Here is a 25789-nt window from a genome sequence, read left to right on the forward strand (position 1 = left end):
CTAACATGATTTTAGTAGGAAAGGAGGATCTGCGGAGGGAGGCGGAGGACTTGTCATCTTCAGGAAGCAGAGGTCTTTGGGCCAAGGAAGTCAATGGGGAGTTTAACTATTAATCTATCGGATTTATATGACGTTTTGCTACTCCCTAAAGCCAGCAACATTTAATATATCTAACTGATAAGTACTTTGGGGCGGATTAAGAAAGAGGGAGGCATTACACCACCCTATTAGAAGTGGCTAGGTGGGGGGGAGTGGAGGCCGCCCAAATAGGTTTGGGGCAGCTTGCGCCCTTTGCACAAATTACAAGTCTCCATTTTCCGCCACGATAAACAAGAATAAAATAAGAATGAAAAAAATCTCCTGGGATTCAACTGTGAAACCTCGCTTCATGGCAAACTCGTGAAAGGGTTTAAAAACCCGGCATAATAGCCCACCCCCCCAAAGAGATTGTATTCAGATTATTCAGAGGTGAGCCTAGGAAGGATTCTACTATTAAGGCAGTAGACCTAGGGAGATCTGATATTCAGTAGGGTCCTGGCCTATAAAAGGGACCCAGCAGGGATTTAAGGAAGTAAACACAACATGGGACCCATCTCCTGCGAAGAATTCGAGTGACGCGAATAAAGCTTTAATGTCTTCACCTGGCTCACCTTCTCCTGCTTCTCCCTCTAGTCTGGATAAAATCTTATCGGCAACACCTGGATTATCTTCAGCAGAAGGTCCCTTAGCTGATAGACAGCATACAGCCTATCCACTCTTTTCAGGACTTAATACGAAGAGCCAGTCCAAGTTATTAAGTCTCACTATGCCTAAGCTAAGCACAAGCTCTGTGGCTCAGGGCATAGCAGGTGGCCCAAATTTACAGACCCGTCTATTTCGCAGTCTGCTCCAGTTCTGTTAGATACAAATAATAAGGCTGAACCAGAAGACTCCACAGAAACCTTGCTGCATCAAATTTTGACACAATTAAAAAACATGAAACTCTCCCAAGAAGAAGCTCAGAAAAAGGACTGAATCACAATTGAGCTCAATTCAATCTTACGTCCAGCAGCTGACATCACGAGTTGTTGAGGCTGAACAACGCATATCTGATCTTGAAGACAGCTTTCCCTGTCAATCTAATCAAGTATTCAAATTACAAACCAAACTGACCAATCTACAAATCAAGGTTGACAATGCAGAGATCCAAGCTCAAAGATGTAATCTACGTATAGCGGGATTCCGGAGGGCCGCAAGAACAGACAATCAGTTTCTGTAGTAATTTTGGATCTCATCGCTAAGTATGTCTGTCCAGAGGTCCCAGCTCAAAAGACCGATCTTACCATCTTGTGTGCGCATCGCGTGCCAGCTGTTCAATATCCCAATGCTAAATACCCGAGAACGATCACTGCGAGCTTTGGGGACTTTCGAATAATGGAGAAGATTTTAGCATGTGCTATCCGTGATAAAGTGTACCAGGCGGTCAATAACTTTTCCTTTAAAATTTTCTCTGATATGTCTGTCCTCTCAGCAAAACGCAGAAAGGAATTCAGAGGCATGCTCAATTATTTTCAACGAATAGGAGCTTCAACTGCTATTATCCAGCAATATAAATTAAAGTATATAATTGGAATAAATTGTTGAAGTCTACACAGAACAAGCGAATGCTGTTAAACCACCTAGAAAGAATTATTGAGTCCATTGGGTGTCGCCTCAATTTCCATCAATGGCAAGGTTTTAATAAAATGTGATGTAAAGCGGTAAAAGCTGATAATTTAAGGAGGATGGCATTATTTAGTAAATTGATGATTTATTTTACGCCGGCCAAACTCCATAACAATTAATCCAGCAGTCGACCCTGGATGTTTTAGGTGTCAGCATGCACGTGGGGATTGGCTACATGTGGTATTTACGTGCACCAATTTAATGAATTTTCGGAAAAGCAATCTTTTAGAAATTGGAAGAAGGCTGCCAGTTGATTTTCCTCATGAGGCCTCTGCTGCCCTTTTAGAGCGAGTAGAGGTTTGAGATGAACTTACTTGGGCTCAATGTCAATTTATTTTCATTGCCACTTTGGTTGCAAGATCATTCATTTTTGCCAACTGGAAGTCAGTATCTATACCAACAATTTCCCAATGTTTAATCAAAATGCAAAGAATTTTAAGGTGGGAAACTTTATATGCAAAATGGGTGGGCTCAGTAGTTAAATTGAATAGTATATGGAAGGAGTGTAATTAATTAATTTTAATGGGGGTCAGGACATTAGATAACATGAATGTCAGTATATTATTATTCATGACTAACTCTGCAAGGATGTATCAAATTTGTGTATCATTTAAATGTATGAATTTCGATCTCATGTATGCACTTTATGTAAATACCGGAAGAGAACATTGAAAATAAAGATGCTACATTGGAAATAATGATTTTTTTTTTAAATAATGTTTTTTAAAAGGCACACCTTGCCATATATTTTGTACTGCTGGTGTTGGAAAAAGCTTTCTAATTACTCTGTTTTTATCAAATTCTGGTATGCTATTACAATACAGAAACTCGTGAAAATCCAGAAAATATTTACATATTGCTCACTGTTCCAACTATAAAAGTAGCACATAATATTAATGAACAATGATCAGCACATTCAGAATACCTATATCACAAAGTTTTGCCTATAAGCCCCTCTCAGATTAACGAAACAAATTCTATAAAAGTAACTAATGCATCTCAGAGTATTGATAATTGTTGAAATGTCAATGGGAAAAAAAGAAATATCAATGGACGGTGTTCAATTTTATTACATAATAGATTAAAAGAGATCAAGGCTTCCAATCAGCCATTTGAAGGATTTTCAATTGTAGCTATTGGAGATTTTTACCAATTAAAACCTGTATTTGTCACAAGCATATTTGTAAATTTAAGAGACTCTAATAGACCACTAAGTACGAACTTAGGGGCAGCATACACTATATGAGACAACTAAATAACCTTCCAGTTTCTGAATTACTAAACAGATAACGAGAAGAAAAACAAACAAAAGAAGGTATTTAAACCATTAAACAAAGAGAAATCAAACTACAGTGCGACATCATCCAAACTATACCATATATAATGTCAAGTAACGATGAAGTAAATCAAATTCACAATGCAGTTTTAATGGAACATATAAAAGCATACCCATACTTTACAACAACAGCCAATGACGCAGTTGTTTTCCAAATTCCAGACAAAGTCAAACTAATAATATTAGAAAAATTACCGGAAGATCTAAGCAAACCTGTAGGGCTTTATCACACCCTAGCATTATCTTTCTTGCAACGTTTCAGTCAATGATTGATTAACTAATGGAGCATCAGGAATAGTTCAGCTAATAGAAAATATTAACAATACACTCACTATTGTTTGGATTGCTTTTGATATTCATACAGTTCGGAAAATGACAAGGCAACATAGCCAACACTTATATCACACATTGGTTTCTAGAGGTTAGACACCCATACAGCCTATTTCACGACAATGCCAATACACAAAGAAATGTATTACTATTATATGCTAACAATTTCCAATAAAACAAGCAGCAGCTCGAACAATACACAGAACTGAAGGTGTTACTATAGAACCACTCTACAAACACTTTAACAGTAGCAAAATATATAATTTACATTATGTTGCCTTAAGTAGAGCTAAATCAATAACATACACCTTCAAACATTACAGGAAAAAAATCATACATCGTGAAGTAGAAGAAGAAATGACAAGAGTAAGAAACAACATGCCTTTACAAATTTCTGTTACCCAATAGACACACACAACTCGCATATTAAAATTATATTTCACAATGTAAGATAATTTAAAATTAATAGGATTAGATAATAATAGCATGATGCTGACATTATGTCTAGTGGAAATGAACAGGAGTCTCAAATAATAATACTTTTACAATACCAGATTATAATCATACATTTTATGATGTTATGTTATATAAGATTATATAGCGCCTGGTTACACTGTACTAGTGTGTCCCCGCGCTGCGGACTGCTCTTTGGTGAGTGAACTGCTGCAGAAAGTGGCCCCTAAGCCTGCCCTAGCAAGCCTAGCCCTGCTCTTTGGGGAACAGGAATGTTTGAATTTTTTTCCGGAACTTGAGCTCAGATTTCTACAGCCGTAGTTCCAGGGGAAGTTTGTTCCAGTACTGGGCTGCCAGGACCCGGAAGGAGTGGCCTCCCATTCGGACTCTCCTAAACTTGGGCACCTCCACCCTACCCGTCCCGCTGGATCTTAAGTGCCGGGCTGGATGGTGTGGTGCAAGCAGGTTGTGGAGGAAGGAGGGGCCTTTCCCTTGCAGAATCCAGTGGCCAATGCAAAGTGTTTTAAAAGCCACACGTTCTGTAATTGGGAGCCAGTGCAGGGTACTCAGCGCTCTCTTAGAGGCGGCTCTCCTAGGCAGCATCAAGACTAGGCGTGCAGCCGCGTTCTGCACGTTTTGCAGCCTTTGTAAGCATCTGACATTGGCTCCCAGGTATAGGACATTACCATAGTCCAGCCTGGGTGTAATCAGTGCATGTACCATGGTCTTCCTCGCAGTCATGGGCAGATAGTCCAGAGTCTTCTTCAGGACCCTCATTGTGGCGAAGCTTGTGCCTGCCACGCGTTTGGTGTGGTAATCGATCCACATCCCCAGATTTCTTACTTGGTTACTGGGTTGAGGCAGGGGACCCAGTTCAGTTGGCCACCATGCCGAAGTCCACACTGATTGGTCTTTGCCCACAATTAAGACCTCTGTCTTATTTCCGTTTAATTTAAGACAGTTGTCGGCCATCCATACCGCCAGTTCCTGCAGACAATAGCGAAAGTTGTCCGCTGCCTGTTCTTTCGGCTGGGACAGGGCCACCACCAATTGCATGTCATCTTCATATGTCACAACTTGTAGCCCATACTTTTCCACTATCTTGGCCACAGGAGTAATGCAAAGATTGAAGAGGGTAGGGCTTAGGCTGGACCCTTGGGGTACCCCCTGCTTCAAGCCGACAGGATCAGATCGAAAAGCACCCTGTGCAACCTGGAAGATACGGTCCCGCAGAAAAGACTCCAGCCATTTCCATGCCCTCTCAACTACTCCTCCCCTCCTGAGACACTGTAGTAGTGTGTGGTGGGCCACGGTGTCAAATGCGGCGCTGAGGTCAAGTAGAATCAGTGCCGCCGTGTGGCCATCATCAGCGTGTTTCCGCAGGGTTTCAGTGGCTCGCAGTAGTGCTGACTCAGTGGAGTGAAATGCACGGAAACCCGACTGGGTGGCATGAAGCAGTTTGTTGGCCTCAATGTGGGCTGCCAGCTGCGCATTGACCGCCTTCTCCGCAATTTTGGCCATATAGGGTAGGAGAGAGATAGGACGCAGGTTCTCCATTTGTGCCATGCCAATGTTAGGTTTTTTTTTCAAGGGAAGTACCACGGCCTCCTTCCAAGCTTTAGGGACCCTCCCTTCTTTGAAGGAGAGCTCTAGCAGATAGCTAATATAGGGCTCCAGCATCTCCACGCTTCCTCGCAGTGTCTTGGGGGGAGCCTGACCTGATACTGCCTGCTATGGCGCAGATGGCCTCGCGAGAAGGAGCAGTAAAGGTTTTGAGGCAGTCCTTGCTGGCTACCGTGGTGGCCATATCACCTCCCGAGGGGCCTTCTCTGGCCGAGACCGGGAATGAGGAGTAGATCCGCTCTACTTTTTGTGAGAAGAATTGAGCTATTTTATTGCACGACTCCAATGACCCACTCACCGGGGCCGTCGAGCTCTCGAGATTGGAAATCTCTTTATGGATGGAAAATAACTCCTTAGCAGAGTTGTCCGCTCCCTCTATCTTGCTACAAAAATAGGTTTTGCGTGTTTTTCTAATTAATGCATGATATTCTCTCAGCATGTTTTTATAGGCTTCCTTGTCTCCCTCGGCGTACCCTCTCCTCCATTGCCTCTCAAAACTTTTCAATTTGTTTTCTTGTCCCTCAGTTCTGTTCCGAACCATGGGGCAGATTTGGACAGCCTCCTAGGTGACCGTCCTGACCCAGTCAGCCACGGTCGCTCCACTCGCTCCCTGGACCCTTTTGCGCCGGATTGTGCCCCCGATCTCGCCTGGAGATGGATATTGCCCTCTGCCCTGCTGCTTGCTTGCTGATTTTGCCCCTGAGATCGCCTGTGGTCATATTGCTGTGCCTGGTATCGTATTTGTATAGATATTGGTATCGTATTTTGTAGCTATTTATTTGTTCTGCCTTGCATTGTGCCTGGTTGTGCCCCCCACTACATTTTGGACATTTTGGACCGTGCCATTTGGTCCTAGCACCCTGCCACTGCTCCCCGCGGCCCCACCCCCGTTCCCTCAAGCTTTCCCTGGACATCGCCTCCCCGCTCCCGCCTCCCAGCTGCTCCTCCCTCCCACTACCAACAAATAGATAGTCCCGCGAGCGGAAGCGCTGTGACCGTCCTGACCCAGTCAGCCACGGTCGCTCCACTCGCTCCCTGGACCCTTTTGCGCCTGATTGTGCCCCCGATCTCGCCTGGAGACGGATATTGCCCTCAGCCCTGCTGCTTGCTTGCTGATTGTGCCCCCGAGATCGCCTGTGGTCATATTGCTGTGCCTGGTATCGTATTTGTATAGATATTGGTATCGTATTTTGTAGCTATTTATTTGTTCTGCCTTGCATTGTGCCTGGTTGTGCCCCCGATCCCCCCACTACATTTTGGACATTTTGGACGGTGCCATTTGGTCCTAGCACCCTGCCGCTGCTCCCCCGCGGCCCCACCCCCGTTCCCTCAAGCTTTCCCTGGACATCGCCTCCCCGCTCCCGCCTCCCAGCTGCTCCTCCCTCCCACTACCAACAAATAGATAGTCCCGCGAGCGGAAGTGCTGTGACCGTCCTGACCCAGTCAGCCACGGTCGCTCCACTCGCTCCCTGGACCCTTTTGCGCCTGATTGTGCCCCCGATTTCGCCTGGAGACGGATATTGCCCTCAGCCCTGCTGCTTGCTTGCTGATTGTGCCCCCGAGATCACCTGTGGTCATATTGCTGTGCCTGGTATCGTATTTGTATAGATATTGGTATCGTATTTTGTAGCTATTTATTTGTTCTGCCTTGCATTGTGCCTGGTTGTGCCCCCGATCCCCCCACTACACTTTGGACATTTTGGACCGTGCCATTTGGTCCTAGCACCCTGCCGCTGCTCCCCCGCGGCCCCACCCCCGTTCCCTCAAGCTTTCCCTGGACATCGCCTCCCCGCTCCCGCCTCCCAGCTGCTCCACCCTCGCTCCGCCCCCTCCGCTCTCCACTTATGACAGATGCATTCACGCGCAGCGGGCCACCCTATGCGCGCCGAAGGCGCGCCAAAGGTAAGCCCGTCTACGCCCGTCCGCGCCTGGACCGCGCCCAGCGCCAGACCCCCTGGCCCCCGCAAAAACCTCTCCACCCGCCTAACGTACGATGCCGCAACCCTCTCTGCACTCAACACCGGCCGACTCCCCGACTGCCACCAAGCCGCCCCAGGACGTACCCATGGACCCGACCCTTCCCCTGCCAATCCTGCAAGTTCTGCTGCATCAGGACCAACACTACAACCACTAACGCCAAACTGAGCTCAAACAACAACCACCTGAAGTGCATCCTGCTCAACACCCGGTCGGCCCACAGACACACCATTGATCTATGGAACCTACTCGACACCATAACACTGGACGTCGCCTTTCTTACAGAAACCTGGATGAACGCCTCATCAGCGCCCGACATCGCCATAGCCATCCCGGACGGTTACAAGGTCGTCCGAAAAGACCGCATCAACCAAACAGGAGGAGGCATCGCCATCGTCCACAAGAACACCATCCGCATCTCGACCAGCTCCGACGACACCCTCAAAGCAGCCGAACACCTTCACTTCCAGATACACACCGACCCCAAGACCACACTTAGAGGCACCCTCATTTACAGACCCCCAGGATCCCGCACACAATTCAGCGAAGACATCGCTGACTTTATCAGCCCACACGCCCTCCTCTCCGAGGACTACATTCTCCTAGGAGACCTCAACTTCCACCTGGAAATGGACAACGATAGCAACACCCTTCTGGACAACCTCGCCAATCTCGGACTCAAACAACTGGTAAACACCCCCACCCACTACGCCGGACACACGCTCGACGCAATCTTCTCCTCCAGTAAGCACGTCTCCTTCAATCACGCCACAGAACTCCACCGGACGGACCACAGCTGCGTCCACTTCAACTTCAGAAAGACCACGACCCACCACCACCCACAACAAGTCTCCCGCAGAAACTGGAACAAAATCACCACCGACCAGCTCACCATATTGCTAAACCAAAATCCTCCCGCCAGATCATCGGACCCAAATCAAGCAGCCATCAATCTGGCACAATGGATCACCCACTGCGCTGACGAATTAGCACCCTTGAAAAACCATCACAACAAGCCAGGAAGAAAAAAAGCCCCCTGGTTCAACGACGACCTCAAGAACTCCAAAAAGAACTGCCGATCCCTCGAGAAAGCCTGGCGAAGAAACCCAACCACAGACAACATGACCGCCCTCAAGGACGCCACCCGCAAACACCACCAGCTGATCCGATCCACCAAGAAATCAGCATTCAAGGATCGACTCGACAACAACGCCCACAACAGCAAGGAACTCTTCAACATAGTCAAAGAGCTTACCAATCCCAGCGCCGGCACCAACGACATCACTCCCTCTCAAGACCTCTGCGACTCTCTAGCATCGTTCTTCCACAGCAAAATCACTGACATACATAACAGCTTCGGCGACCAGCCCACTCCCCTTACCTCCGAACTGAAGCCCCCCACCACCACCCTCAGCGCCTGGAACCCGATAAACACCGAAGACACCATCCGCTTGATGAACTCCATCCACTCCGGATCGCCAACCGACCCATGCCCCCACCACATCTTCAACAAGGCCGACTCCATCATCGCACCCCAACTCCGAGATATCATCAACTGCTCCCTAAACACCGCTACCTTCCCGGAAAGCTGGAAACATGCCGAACTCAGCGCCCTCCTGAAAAAACCTACAGCAGACCCCACTGAACTTAAGAACTGCCGCCCCATCTCGCTCCTCCCATTCCCTGCCAAAGTCATAGAGAAAACCTTCTACAGTCAGCTCGCCGCCTTCCTCGAATCTAACGGCTCCCTTGACCCCTCACAGTCCGGCTTCCGAGCCCAACACAGCACCGAGACCGCCCTCATCGCAGCAACAGACGACATCCGAACACTACTCGACAACGGGGAAACAGTTGCCCTCATCCTCCTGGACCTCTCCGCAGCGTTTGACACGGTCTGTCATAGCACCCTTGTACAACGCCTCAGCAACGTCGGGATACAAGGAAAAGCATTGGATTGGATCATCTCGTTCCTCGCCGGAAGAACCCAGAGAGTCCGCCTCCCCCCTTTCAGATCAGAGGCCACCGAAGTCATCTGCGGCGTACCACAAGGATCATCACTCAGCCCCACCCTCTTCAACGTCTACATGAGCCCCCTCGCGATCATCGCACGCCAACACCACCTCAACATCATCTCATACGCTGACGACACACAGCTGATCCTCTCCCTCACCAAAGACCCAAACACCTCCAAAACCAACTTACACGAAGGGATGAAAGACGTAGCGGAGTGGATGAAGAACAGCCGTTTAAAACTGAATCCAGACAAGACGGAAGTCCTCATGCTAGGATCATCCCCCTCTGCATGGGACAACTCATGGTGGCCGCCGGCCCTGGGCAGCACACCCAAACCAACGGACCATGCTCGCAACCTGGGATTCATCCTAGACTCCTCCCTCTCTATGACCAGACAAGTCAACGCCATCTCATCATCATGCTTTAACATCTTACGCATGCTCCGAAAGATTTTCCGGTGGATCCCCACCGAAACAAGAAAGACGGTCACCCAAGCACTCGTCACAAGCCGACTGGACTACGGAAACACCCTCTATGCCGGAACCACAGCCAAATTACAGAAAAAACTCCAACGCATTCAAAACACCTCCGCCCGAATCATCCTAGACATACCCCGCCACAATCACATATCCGGTCACCTGAGAGACCTTCACTGGCTCCCCATCAACAAGAGAATAACGTTCCGTCTCCTCACCCATGCACACCAGGCCCTCTATGACCTAGGACCCAGATACCTCAACACGCGCCTGACCTTTTACACCCCCACCCGCCAACTACGATCGTCCAATCAAGCCCTCGCCGCGATTCCACGCATCCGAAAAGCCACCATGGGAGGAAGATCATTCTCCTACTTAGCGGCCAAGACCTGGAATTCGCTCCCCACCCAAGTAGCGAACCCCCCTCCCTCAAGCGCCTTGAGACCCTCTGGGTGAGTAGTGCGCTATATAAATTTTTGACTTGACTTGACTTGAGTGTTAGACCAGGGTGCCGTGCTGTCCAGTGTCTCCGTAATTCGCTTATCAAGTGCTGTGCATGCTTCCTCAATTCCCCGACCTCCAGGAGGTGCCCCTTGCCTAAGGGCCTTATTTAATGCCTCGGTGGAGAAGTTTACCCACTTCCTACTTCTAATCATAGTTCCCTGCATGCTACGGCTGGCAATTACGTGTGTTCCTGTCTTAAAGGAAATAAGGAAGTGGTCAGACCAAACCACATGTTTGGGGGGCTCAATGTGCGACAACTCCCAGTTGGCGAATATCGGATCCAGGAGATGTCCCTGCCAATGTGTGGGTATATCAAATTGCAAAAGGAGTTGGAGTGCCGCTAGTTCCTGCCTGACTTCTTGCGCCTCCATGTTGGTGATCTCGTCAAAGTGGAGGTTCAAGTCACCCAGCAGCAGGAACCTGTTGTATCTAAGAGCAGGTTGGGTTACATTCTCTATCAGGCTAGCCGCAAAACGGGCCCCTGGTCCTGGTGGTCGATACACCAGGAGTCCCTTGAGAATGTGGTGCTCAGATGCTGAGATCGTGAAGAGACCAGATTCGCTGTCTGCGACCGCCACCTCCTCTAAAGTACACTGGATCCCATGTTTACATACAATGGCAATCCCCCCACCTCTGCCCGTCTTTCTATCGATTCTGCTGAGTTCGTAGCCATGCAGGAGGGCATCTAGGATTTCGGGAGCAGAGGTGTCATCGAGCCATGTCTCGGTGAGAAATAGAACATCCACCTGTTTATCCACCAGATGGCCGTGTATTTCCACCCGGTGTTTCCTTAATGATCTACAGTTGATTAGGGAGAAATTTAACGTTTGTCCCCTCTCTCTGTGGTACGGTATACAGTTCAGTGTGTAGGAACAGTTGGGGCAAGATTTGTCCCGGGTTTCCAGGCTAATACTGTGATTGCACCCCTCCCCCAGTCTAGGGCATAGCAGTCGAAGTTGTTGGGCATTGTAACAGATGGCTGGAATGAAACCGGCAGGATTGGTGCCCATGGCCCCACCCGGTTGCGGACGGGCGCAGACGGGCTTGCCTTTGGCGCGCCTTCTGCGCGCCTCCGCTTCGTGCCCTGGGTGGCATCTGGGTTTTAAGGGAAGGCAGGGCCGCTCTAGCGCCACCCTCCCCTGCCGCCGGAAATGCCTCCTCCCTCCACAACGGATTCTCCCGCGGTGGACCGACGAGGGGCAGAGCCAGACCGTAAGTGCAAACAGTGCGAGATACTCCTACAATGGATCGTAACCTTTAAAACCAAGAACTTAGTCAAAATTGTAATTGTTTTAAAAAAGTGCAAAATAGGCAAGTTAACACAGTTTAGCAGCCAAACATAAACAGAGTGCTTTTACCATCGCGCGTCCGCTTCGCGCCCTGGCAGCATCCGGGTTTTATGGGAAGGCAGGGCTGCTCTAGCGCCACCCTCCCCTGCCGCCCGAAATGCCTCCTCCCTCCACAACAAACTGGATTCTCCCGCGTTGGACCGGGGAGGGGCAGAGCCAGACCGTAAGTGCAAACAGTGCGAGATACTCCTACAATGGATCGTAACCTTTAAAACCAAGAACTTAGTAAAAATTGTAATTGTTTTTAAAAAAGTGCAAAATAGGAAAGTTAACACAGTTTAGCAGCCAAACATAAACAGAGTGCTTTTTTCATCGCGCGTGATAAGTACATAACAAACATACTCAACAGTGTATGGCCATTTACTACCAAAAAATGCACCTAATACCAAATGATAGAAATCAAAAAGGAATTGATATACATTTTACATTGCGTATGTAGCACAGATATTACTTAATTGTGGCATTATACAAACAAACACCAATACAAACAGTTGTCCAAATACTTTCAAACATTATTAACTTTTACTTCAACTATACACATATCATTCTTGGTGACTTCAACATTGATATAAACAAAAAATGTCAGCAGACTTCTATATTGAGAGATTTCAAGAAACAAAATGATCTCAATTAATAAATAAATACACAACTACACAACCAATTACAATCCAATCTTAGATCACCTATATTCAAATGAAACCATACAAAACTACATAATATTAGCAAAGTGACCACAAAGCTTCCCAAACATTATTTTTTTTTTTAATTACATTTAAAAATACATGTTTGCTTTCTTTGATATCAGATGCTTTGCATCACAGACATACTCAACACAAGTGACGGCAACAAATCGCATCAAATACCAATTGAAGCAAAACATTGAAAAACAATACTATAAAAATGCTAAACTGGATTGCAAAGTACTCTATTAGCTGATGTCAACATTCTCTACAGGAAGTATTGAAGCAACATGCTACAACAGAAACTATTACAGCCAGACAAAAGAAAGTTATGCAATACTCCGAAATTATCTCGTCAAAACCAACAATTTCATTACAAACTAAACTAAAGTAACATGGATACCACCAATCTCCATACAAGAAACAATTCTACAACAAGCTGGATATTTACTGAAACCAACATACAATCAAAACAATCAAAATGACAGATGCAAAAAAACACTTATAACAATATCAGGAACTGTTATAAAGGTAAGCACCGTCATTAAATCCTGAACTATTTTCCAAATATAATCAAACCGAGACATAATTTAAATCATTCATTCTTAATTAATTTAGCACCTTAAATAACAATCGATAAAAATAAAAACAAGGCTTACCATTACTTGGCTTTATTATCACTTTACCTTCTTCGCTCAGAATGAACTGTGTTCACTTACTCTTTCTCTCTTTAGTCCTCCCCTTCAACTTAGTCAAACTACTTGTCTCCCTCTCAACTACTACCTTTAGTACTAATAACTAACACATGTAGATGCCATTCAATCACTCAGTCAGAAAACAGCTATGCAATAAAAATGTATTTTATTTTCTTTGTCAAAGGAAGAAACACTAAAAGTTGGATTAATAGCTGGACAAGAAACCGTTTTAAAATTCATAACAGTGAAATACTGAACAGACTATACAAAAATAACACCATGGAGAGAAGCAAATAATGTTAAATATACTATTGAAAATTACATTAAATGAACTCATGTTACTGTACATGAGTAGAACTAAGAAACAATATTGAACTCAACAAAGCACAACCAACTCAGGTACGACTAAAAATATCTACAAGCAAAGCAAGAAAAAGTCAATTTAACCACACAAGTGACAGACTCTGAAAACTTTCAATCAATGAACATCAGTAATGACCTCATCATGGATTGGTTTCTCAATCAACTTACTGACAATTTGACAGATTAAATTATAAGCAAACTGCCGATTGCATGTGAAGTTATATTTTGTAATGGATATATTTTTGAAAATAATATTAGAATGCACAACTATGGGCCTAATTTACAATGTCGGGCGGAAAGCCTCCGACTGCTGATGCTTATGTCGGGCAGAAAGCCTTTAACCGGCGGTCAGAGGCTTTCTGCCCAACATTGTAGGTTTCAGCCCCACAGCCGTATTTGGATGACGGCAGTCTGAGTGAAACCTGGTGGGCGGGGGGATTCCGATACGCTTCCAACGTGCTCTAGGAGCACGTTTGTGCATCGGAGGGCACCATAATCCCCTAAAGACGGCCGAGCCAGGCTCGGCTCTGCCGTCGGGATTATGATGGCACTTTTCACCTGCCATTGCATGGTGGTCCGCTTGCCATGAAAAGGAAGTCGGAAAGTGACTTGGTCATCCTGGCTTTCCCCTATGGGGCCTGTGCCCCCCTAAACATCTCTGCAACATGTGGCATGCACCATGAGGTGCCTACCACACATTGTAGGGAAATTCCAAACATCCATTTTGCTATGGCAGCTTGTGCTGCGGCCCTTTTCCACATGCCGCACTAGCTGTCATAGCAAAATGGATGTTGGTTGCATCCAAATGTGAGGTGGGAACAGCCGACTTATGGTCGAGCATTTCCAGACCGCTACGACATCGCAATTAGGCCCCATGTAACTACAATAAATATAATCTACTTTTGTAAACGATATACTACAAAAAACAACGTAAATAAAAAATAAACATTTAAACAAATACATTTTTATAAACGCTTGCTTTAATAACAAATTAGGTGTTGGTTTATTATATTTTTTTAAAATGTAAACATATGATGTACACATTTGTGCAAAATTGAATACATGCCTTTTTGGAAAAGAATTGTAAAAGTGATTCACTCTACAATAAATATAAAATTAAAAACACAACATGCACTCCAATCTACCCCACTCACTCTCACCCCACTTTACAACACTCCATCCTAGGCTACTCGACTCTACCACACTCACACACTATAACCTAGCCTAACTTACCCCACTCCAATCTATCCCATTCCACCTCACTCCAATCTACCCCTCTCTATCCCACCCTGTCCCACTTCCCTCAACCCCAATCTACTCCACCTCACTAAACAACACTACCTCACTTGGCTCCATCCCAAACTACCCCACTCCACTCTTACCTACCCCACTCTACCCCACTCCACTATAATCAACACTACAATCTACTGCACTCCACACTAACCCAATCTGCAACACTATCTACCCCATTTACCTCTACCACAATCTACACTACTACAATACAACCTACACAGCTCTACCCCACTCCATGCTGCTCCATGCCAATGTACTCCACTCCACTCCAATTTACCTCTCTCTGTCACACTCTCCTCAACCCCAAACTAACCCACCCACTGAACAACACTCTACCTCATTTGACTCTATCCCAATATACCCCACTCTACTCTACCCTAACCCACCCCACTACAATCTACAACACTACAATCTTCCCCACTCTAACCCAATCTACACCACTCTGCTCTACACCAATCGAACCCACCCCAAACCACCCCAAAATACCATACCACACTCTACACCAATCTACCTCAATCCACCACAACACTATCTACCCCACTTAACTCTACCACAATATACACCACTTCAATACAATCTACACTACACGCTACCCCACGCCAATTTACCCCCCTCCATTCTACCCCACTTGACTCCACTAAAATCTGTCAACTGTTACCCCACTCTATCACACCTCAATCAACCACACTCTAACCCACTCCACTCTACCCCAATCTACCCCACCCCATACTACTTTGATCTACCACACTCCACTCTACCCCATTCCCCTCTAACCCAATCTACCCTCTCCAAGCTATCACAATCGACCCCACTCCACTCTACCCAAATCTAATACACTCCACTCTATTTCAATTTAACAAACTCCACTCTACCCCAATCTATCCAACTCCAATCACCCCAACTTCAATACAAGCTTCCCCAATCTACAACACTCTACACCAATCTAACCAACTCTATGCTAATCTACCACACTCTAACCCATTCAAATCTGCCCCAATCACTCCCATTCCAGCCCACTCCACCTCAAACCACCACACTAACTTGTATCAACACCGAATAGCAGCAACATTGCTAAACAACTGCCATATCTAAAATAATTTGCCAATAGCTCCCCGAAAGCGAGACCTATTGACTTTGTCAATGCTTCTTTGTATAGGTGCTAAATAACGTACATCGGCTATTTCAAAGTGCTGTTAAAAACAAGTGTTACTACAACCCTATTTGATAGTGATCGCTGTGTATTAAAATAACCAAACAAAAACACATGTGGGCAAAAGCCTATTTCCTGGATCAACTCAATCATATTTGGCAAAACAACAATAAACTTACAGTCCTAAAATAATCCAGTGAGTTGAACCATCCCAAAGGAAATGCTTTTCATACAGTCAATATAATTACTCAGCATTTATTAAAATAGGAGGGTGTTCATCGGATGATTATAAGCAACCAAAAATTGTGGGTATATGGGTTCAAGCATTTTTACTGTACACTGCAATGTTTTACATTTCAAAGTTATAAAAGTACTTGAAGTTGTTGCTACTATGGTGACCAGCAAGAAAAAGCTTATTAATAGTTGCCATGCCTCGCCCTAAATAGTAAGCTGTAACAGTGGGATTCTCGCTTTTGTTTGCACATGGCTGGTGTCAGACTAGTGTGGCACAGTCCGTGAAAACTGATGGACTGGACTGAATCCCTGAGCAATTATTAGTGACTGAGATTAGCACTCCTCCATGCATATTCCGATTAGCCTTTGCATTGTGTTCCCCAAACGGCTTTGATATTACCATGCAAGAGAGCCTTTTAAAACCACACAACGTTTTATATCCAAGCAAGCTATTCTAGAAAACTAAGTGTGCTACGTCCAAGTAACCATTGCCTTCATTATCAATGCAAATACCCTGTGTGTAGCCACCACTATCGAAGCACATCCCATTTGTCAGAGCACCACTGTAAAGTTTAGGTGGTCAGTGAACGGTTAAACAGTGCCACAAACCCTGGACTCATAGTTATTAGACTAACAGTGCAATTGAGACAGTTAACAAAATGCAAAAACTCAGCATCAAAATTCTATGATAGTCCTCTCCACTGAACTAGGAGTTATTTCCTACTGTGTCACAACAACATAGTTAAATCAGAACATGGGACATAACAGAGATACTCTCTACAGACCAGTGCTGGAAAGTAAGGTAACTGCGTCGGATTACGGCTCCAGCAGGTGGTTCTGGGCCAGATCTGGGATCCAGCAGGCCCTGGGAAACATTCTGAATTTGTCCTAGTTTCATTTTGTGACAAATTACAGCACCGCTCACACGCTGTCTTCATTCTGTACGGAGCAACAACATGCAGGGAGCTTTCTTATTTACACTTTCAGCTGGGCTCAAAACAAGGGCCTGATTTAAGGGGGCATTAACCCTCCTTTTGTTTGAGTGTAATACTAGATGGGAGCTATCTGGAGCCTAACGCGAAGACGCTAAAGCAATGGAGGGAAACAAAGGTGCACAATATGTTATCACTTCACGAGTGCTTAAGAGAAACTATTATTTGGAGGCAGGTTTTTTTAAGTTCAATGTTTTTATTAAGTTTTACAAGCAGAGATGGACAGTGGTCAACTGAATAAATATACAGTGAGAAAGGCAGGCTACAACAAGGGGAAGGGGTGGAGGCTGTGCATAAGATGATACAGTAAACAGTAAACAGTAGGAGTAGATCGGTACTTTGCATATGAGTTAATACATAAGCAGATAGACATAAATACCACAATGGATTCATAAATACCACAATGGATTCTTAGAAGAGCTTTACATTTCAAATAGTTGGAACTACAATTAAGTTCATACATGTTTTACAAAGCCTTTTTGATGTCCTTGAGAGATAGATACAAACTGAATGATATACCTTGACTTCTATGACACATCAGTATGCACAGGTGGGAATAAAATGATTTTGTCTCACATGCATAAGGGAAGATGGTGACACAGGTGGCTATAGGGCCTGGTATAGAATGAGTTGCGTGGACGAGTTTTATCCGGCGTGAAAGGAGAACATTGAAGGGGAGGCAAATTTACCTGTAGGAGAGATCAACAGGGGGTTTATAAGTAAAGGCACTTGTGTCTAGCGCATTCCAAATTGAGCAACGCGAAGATCTCCACAGGGAAATTTGGAGAGCAATGTTATTGGCGCCTCTGAGAAAAGTTAACTACTTTTGCCACATAGAAAAATAGAACACTTTAAAGTTATTTCAGTTGTTTAGAATTCGTTTGCAGGCTAGAGTGAGCATTAAGTCCAGTAAAAAAAGATTGTTGTCTTTCTTGAGTTGGGGATCCAAGGGGTCCAGAATAATGTATGAGAAATCTCTTGTGGGAAGAATATTTAGGGTATGTGTAATGCAGTCAAAAACTGTATCCCAAAAGTCTTGGAGGAGGGGGCATTTGAATAGCATGTGAGGGAGGGACGCCCTCTTGCTTGCCGCAGCACCAACAGTTGGGATCTTTTGTAAGACCGACCTTAAAGAGTCTTGCGGGGGTCTAGTAGGTCCTATTTATTATCATATATTTAGTTTGTGATGGGGTAGGTCAGATTTTATGTGAAAAAGGGAACTTGTTGATGGCGGTCCAATTAAAAGCAATGTCTATCTTGATGGCTTGAGCTCCCCATTTCCGTTGATTACAAGATATTGTTTTGGTTCGGTAAGAGAATTTTGTATATGCTAGAAACCAGGTGTCCTACCTTGGATAGGTGGTTCAGGAGGGTAGTGAGAGAAGGATTAGCACCCGAGAGATTCTTTTTGGTAAGTCCTACTTTAAGCTGCAGGAATTTGTAAAAATCTAGATCAACAAGATTAAATCGATTTTGCAAGGCTGAGAATGGTAGAGGAGAACTATCTTCGAAGATGTCTTGTACTAAGTTAATGCCCTTATGTGACCAGTGCGTATAGGAAAAATGAGGAACCCTCAATTTTGAGTGTATGATTATACCGTAGGGAGGATAAGTAGGAGTGTTGCATCTTGACCTCCAGACGTGAGTCAATGAGCAGGATGGCTCTTTTGGTGTTCTGTATAATGTTTCTAGAGAGCAGTAGATAGGTTATGTCCATCGTGGCTAATGCGGCGAGAGAGATATTCTGTATGAGGGACTTTTCTATCGCCGCCCAGGGTGGTTCATATGATGGGTTATCAATGAACCAATTTGCACCCTACTTGCATAGAAAGGCTGTTTGATCATTTCTGAAGATGGGTACGGAGAGGCCCCCTTTGTCCTTGGCCAGTTTGAGCTTTTTCATCGAGATTTGTTCTATTCGTTAAGTAAGATATGTCCTTGCACTGTAAGAATTCAAGATGTATCCGTCTATATCAGTATTTACACAATTATTGATTCAATGACACCAACTTTTTTATATTTCTCTTATAGCGCTAATCATCCAAGTGTAGGGTGTCGGAGCTCTTTTCATCACACTTAGAGGCACAATAAAGAATACGCTACGTAAATCAATGTACAAGAAATATAACATAAAACAATTAACGTTATACGGTGTTGAAATCATACATTATCTATACTTGTAGACATTATATGTTAAGAGTGAATAGTCAGGAGAAACACATTGCTTGTGGTTGTTTGTAGCAATAAGCCTTTACCAATTGCCAACTGAACACTTCTTTTCAATCTAAGAATAAGAACAGATTGAGAAAAAACAATCCGGGTCTAAACCCATAACTTACAGTTTGTTTCCATCGCTTTGATGCCTGTAGATAGAGCACTGTGCTATATGAAAGGATTGCAACTCATGAACTGGAAGTGAAAAAGGTATCTCAGTGTCAAAAGTAGTGGCTCAGTTACCCATCTAAATAAAACACAAATATGTAATCTGAATGTTACATGATGGGCTTTGAAGCAGAAAAGGGGGTGGTGATGAACAGAGTGTCTGAATTAAGCAGACCACTCTTACCCAGTCCAAAGATCAGGGCTTGATCCATCACCGTTATTTATCTCACTGCCCCATCCCAGCTCAGAACCTGGCTATATGCAAATTAGTCTGTCCCCTGGCCCAGTGCATCATGGGAACAGGGCAGACCAAACTACCAAGCCAATTCTTCACCAGAAAGGAGACAAGCTACCGGGGACCGGTTTCTGGCATTTCAGCCTCTTCGGCCCGGCTTGCTTGAATCCTGATGGAGCAGTGAGAAAGGGACTCATGTCTGAGTATACCCTGCCACACCTATAGTGGCCAAAAACGATTCAGAAAAGGGGGTGGTGATGAACAGAGTGTCTGAATTAAGCAGACCACTCTTACCCAGTCCAAAGATCAGGGCTTGATCCATCACCGTTATTTATCTCACTGCCCCATCCCAGCTCAGAACCTGGCTACATGCAAATTAGTCTGTCCCTGGCCCAGTGCATCATGGGAACAGGGCAGACCAAACTACCAAGCCAATTCTTCACCAGAAAGGAGACAAGCTACCGGGGACCGGTTTCTGGCATTTCAGCCTCTTCGGCCCGGCTTGCTTGAATCCTGATGGAGCAGTGAGAAAGGGACTCATGTCTGAGTATACCCTGCCACACCTATAGTGGCCAAAAACGATTCAGAAAAGGGGGTGGTGATGAACAGAGTGTCTGAATTAAGCAGACCACTCTTACCCAGTCCAAAGATCAGGGCTTGATCCATCACCGTTATTTATCTCACTGCCCCATCCCAGCTCAGAACCTGGCTATATGCAAATTAGTCTGTCCCTGGCCCAGTGCATCATGGGAACAGGGCAGACCAAACTACCAACCAATTCTTCACCAGAAAGGAGACAAGCCACCGGGGACCCGGAAGCTTGTTTCCTTTCCAGTAAAGAATTGGCTTGGTAGTTTGGTCTGCCCTGTTCCCATGATGCACTGGGCCAGGGTCAGACTAATTTGCATGTAGCCAGGTTCTGAGCTGGGATGGTGCAGTGAGCTAAAAAACTGTGATGGATCAAGCCCTGATCTTTTGACTGGGTAGGAGTGTTCTGCTTAATTCAGATACTCTGTCCATCACCACCCCCCTTTTTGAATCGTTTTGGCCACCACAAGTGTGGAAGGGTATGCTCAGATGTGAGTCCCTTGCTCACTGCACCATCAGGATTCAAGCAAGCCGGGCCGAAGACGGCTGTAATGCCAGAAACCGGTCCCCGGAAGCTTGTTTCCTTTCCAGTAAAGAATTGGCTTGGTAGTTTGGTCTGCCCTGTTCCCATGATGCACTGGGCCAGGGTCAGACTAATTTGCATGTAGCCAGGTTCTGAGCTGGGATGGTGCAGTGAGCTAAAAAACGGTGATGGATCAAGCCCTGATCTTTTGACTGGGTAGGAGTGTTCTGCTTAATTCAGATACTCTGTCCATCACCACCCCCCTTTTTTGAATCGTTTTGGGCTTTGAAGCAAGCACTTTGACCCTCAATTCTGCTTTATGAGTCAAAACTGTGACTGGACTGGACAAAACACAGAACTCTCCCAGAACCGTGTTAACCGCTTTCCGCTATTATAATCCCATCAGAATTGCTGGGCACTGAATGATCTTTGCAGCAGTTGTCTTAATCTTGGAAGATATTTTAAAATGCAGTCTCTTTGTGGCCAAGTAAGTAATCTAGAGCAGAGTTACTATCTCATGTCCTTGTCAATTTCTATGCAGCATATTTTTTCTAAAAAAAATGTATACCTTGGCTGTCAGACTCTGCGTTTCTAGCTCCCCTCTTTATTCTGCCACACTTTGAGCTCCAAGGTACGGGTTCCCAGAGTAAATTGTTTTCAATTCCAGCACAGCTACACATAGTTCTTTCAGTTGGTTGAGGAAGTGAAGGCCTGGACATTAATTATTCCTTCAAATTACTTATTAATATACAGCCTTAAAAAACAATATCTTCCGTAAATGTTAGCCTCAAACTGCCAAAACTTAACGATCCCCAATGCATTTGCACACTATCATATTTACTCCTACAGGCTGCATTACAGAGATACATGCGGTAAAAGACTGTTTTGAGGCTGCTTGTCACCATACGCTGTGGGGATCCAGCCCAGAACTGCAATAATTACCCATGGAGTATCTCAAATCACACAAAACTATTTTCCCCTTCATTTTTTAGCGTTTGCTTTCCCCGCTTCCCTGTGTATTTTTGGGGTATCCTTTCAAAGTATGGATTTTAAGGCTGGCATGTTTACATTACGCAGTGTTGAGTTTTCGGAAGAAGGATAGCAGTCTAAACATAGCACAAGTTCTGTCAGCTGCTTCTGACTGATTAAATGTAAACTCCTTTTGGCACTAAGTGCAAGAATGAGAAGAATTCTGACTAACAAGTTAGGAGTGTGCTGGTGATGATGAATGCTCGAAGCAGCCGCGGATGAGCGTTAAAAAAACACCTAAACGGCTTCGTAGGCTATATGATTCCCCATCCCCTACCTATTCCTAAAGACGAAAAAACAAAATAGGTGTAAATGGTTTACGATTCTTCCGATAACTCTTCAATCAGTCTACATTGTTATTCCCAGCTACACCAGGAGAGGAGCAATGTAATAAGTAAAACCAAGAGTACTCCATATACTCGCCACCTATATTCTACATAATAAACATAAACATACAAATGGACGAACGAACCAGTGTCATTTGTTCTTGTTTTGCAAGGATATGAAAAGCTATACAAGTAGTTAACAGTGCTGTCAAAAATCCGGCTGATGAATATGCGCGTGTGAAGTAAATCAACAAATGTAAAAGTCCTGTTTAGGAAATAGGTCCTGACAAAGATATCAATGTATACTATCCTTCACATATTTTTTATATAACGGGGCCGCCGGTCCCATATAGCTGTCAGAGGGCTGGAAGGAGTCAGGGAGTGTTCGAGGCAGTCCTGGGGTGGCTGTCATGCGACTGATGTTTTCTCACCTTGTCTCTGGCCCCGCGGCTGGCGCTCCCACCTTTAGCCTTCGGCTTGCGAGGCCTGACAGCCTCCGCCATCCTGGATCCCTTTAAGAAGCCAGCGGAGCTGTCAAAACAAACCCAGAGGTGCTCAAGTGACAGTGCCGCTTCCGCAAGACATTTGTTTGCTGAAACGATGTTTGCGTGACGTAGCTGTCACATGCGTAGGTGCTACCCAATCCAAAGGGCTCGCCCAAACATTTGGGAGAAAGCGACGACGGACTCAAGAATTTGCTCCGAATAGAAAGTGAAAGCACGAAATATCAACCTTTTCTTCGTTTGAGCTACGGTCTAGCTTCCGCTAGAGCAATAACCCTTTGAGTTGTCTGCCAATTGGTAGAAACATTTGACAGCCGAAATATGTTTAACTTTTGATTCACGTGGCCTTGTGCCAGGCGAGGGAGTTCCTCGTTTGTATATGCGAACACTTAAAGCACCAATGAGTGGGCCTGGACCCTGGGCACTAGTTCACCTGTGAAAATGCGTCACAGATCGACTAGAAAACAAAATTGTGACAAAACAAATCTAAATTCAGGGCCGGCTCTAGGCTCATGGTGGCCCTGTGCAGGGAGCGTAGGTGGGGGCCCCGGAAGAGGGGGTCCGGACGGGGCGGAGCTCAGGAAGGTGTTTTAATAATACGTCCAGAAAAGTCGTTAGATGATTGACCAGTACCTGCGGCTGCGCCTACCCTTCCGAATTCGTCTCAGAACGATACAATTTAGGAGGAGGAGGGCATTGTGACACACGACATGAGGGAGTGGGCGCACAGACAGCTGCAGTGCCAGGGCCATGACAGGGGCACCGGATCCCCACAACCCCCCACAGAGAAATAATCGGTGGCTCTTTGCCTGGAAACAGTAATATCGATGCCATATCGAATATGATGTCTTACGCTTGGCGGATGGCCACGTCCGTTGCAGACACTGCATAGCCACCTCGTGACACAACAAGTGTTTAACTTTTGTCGAAATTTGCTGCTGCGTTTTGCCAGCTTTCGCTGTTTCCACCAGGCACCACGTGGAGGTAGCAGCAATACCCAGCTTTTTTTTCTTTTTTTTTTTTTTAGGTTGTTTTTTTACTTTTTCTTTCACTTTTTTACTTTTTGTGTTTTACTGTTTGCTATCTCTTCTATATTGTTTCCACTTTTCCCTTTTCCTTCTTTCGTTATCTTACCACCTGTTTTTTAAATTTCTGCATACTTGCTGAATAGCAACATAGCGAGTCTGATTAAAACCATGGAAAACATCTTGCGTACTTCTTTATGAAAGGAAGTCAACTTTACGAGCCTTCTGTGCTGCAAATTCCCTGATAAGCTGTCCGTAATCCAGAGATCTAGTAATGTCATGTTCAATTGATAACAGGGCCAAATGATTCAGTCTCTCTTGAGTCATTGATGTCATCAAACAATTTTTTATCAATTTCAGTTTTGAGAAAGTTCTTTCCCCTGAAGCCACTGTAACTGGGATTGTCAACGCAATGCGTAAAGCCACTGAAAGATTTGGAACTGCAGTGTGCAGTTTGTTTTCATAAATGAATTGTAATGTTTCCAAAGCTGTTGCATTATTTGCCACCAAGGAGGAGAACATTCGAAGCTTGGTATATAAATCTCCGGGATCAACATCTGAGTCAGAACTGTCGGTTAACACGATGCTTAAATCTGCACATCTTTTCATCAATTCATTATCGTTCATGCTAGCATTTTTCCCCCAGTCGTGAAGGAATCCAAAGAAATCATAGTGATGTTTCATATGAGTGAACCTTTCAGTCATGGACATAATTGCTTGATCCATCAAGACGTTGAAGAACTCAATGCGATATTTCTCTTTTGGTTCTAAGATTCCCTCATCACGACTCTCGTATTGAAATTGTCTCCTAATCGTTCTTCTTCGCAAACTTGTAGATGCAGGAAAACTTATCTCATCTGAGCTCATCTCCAGTTCTTCCGCCAACTCCTTAGCTGAAACTTGTGCAGATGTCAAACCACTCTCCTTATAAGTTTCCAGAAACTGGACAGTCTTTTCAAGGCATTTCAATGCAATGTCAAGTTGCATATCCTTACTTTGCATGATTTTGCTAACAAGATTTATTTGCTGCAAAAGGTCATACCAAATCGCCAGCGATACTAGAAATGCATAACTCCTTAATTGCTTAGCCAACCCGGCTGCCTCAGTTCTGGCCTTTGGGTCATTCGCTTCCTCTGATACTTCAACCACGGCATCATAAACGGCGGCCACTTGGAAACGGACAGCCTTGACGCTATCAATACGGCATTTCCATCGAGTTTCGGATATGGGCTTTACTGTCAGATCTTTAATGTGCTTAATTAGTATTTGCCATCTCTGTGTTGAGGCAGAAAACAGTATGTAAATTTGATGCAAGATTCCAAAAAGAGTCACAGCGTGAGTGGATGATTTCGCCATATCACTAAATACTAAATTCAAGCTATGGCAACCGCATGAAACATAGAATGCTCTAGGATTCATGTCAAGTAAACGTTTCTGAACACCACTCTTGCAGCCTCTCATATTTGCCCCATTATCATACCCTTGACCTCTGCAATTTTGAAACGGCAATTGCAATTCCTGCAGTTTTTGCAAACATGCTTCTGTGAGACCAGCACCTGTGCTGCTTTCAACAGGCAAGTATCCAACGAAAAATTCACTTATTTCGACTGGCATTGTTTCCACATTCACAATTCGAAGGACCATCGTCATTTGCTCCTGATGACTTGCATCAGGTGTGCAATCCAAAATGACAGAAAAATATTTACTCTTCTGTATTTTTGCAATAATGTTGTCCAAAACTGAAGCTCCCATAAGATTAATGATTTCATTTGGAATATTCTTGCCCAAGTAATGGGCATGGATTTCAGCGCATTTAATTCTACGCACATGCTCTTGCGTATATGGGTCATACTTGGCTAGCAGCTCAACAAGACCTAGAAAATTGCCATTGTTCTGTTTGAACAAAGTATCAGTTGTACCAGGAAAAGCCAAACTTCGTTCTGCTAGAAAATGATTAATGGATATGATCCTTTCCAAGACCTTGCCCCAACTATCACTTTCCACTT

General features: G+C 44.8%; 1 protein-coding gene across 1 annotated transcript in view; it reads right to left on the minus strand.

The window, feature by feature from the left end:
- EPG5 (ectopic P-granules 5 autophagy tethering factor) overlaps nucleotides 1-22862 on the minus strand; it is a 582198-nt gene extending 559336 nt beyond the window's left edge. Inside the window, exon 1 of the mRNA XM_078674745.1 lies at nucleotides 22687-22862. Coding sequence (XP_078530871.1) covers nucleotides 22687-22758 — 72 coding nt within the window. The 5' untranslated portion in view covers nucleotides 22759-22862. The remainder of the gene's footprint in view (nucleotides 1-22686) is intronic.
- Between the last annotated feature and the right edge of the window lie 2927 nt (nucleotides 22863-25789).

This window comes from Lissotriton helveticus, chromosome 2_1 (genome assembly GCF_964261635.1).
Source record: "Lissotriton helveticus chromosome 2_1, aLisHel1.1, whole genome shotgun sequence".
Lineage (NCBI taxonomy): Eukaryota > Metazoa > Chordata > Amphibia > Caudata > Salamandridae > Lissotriton > Lissotriton helveticus.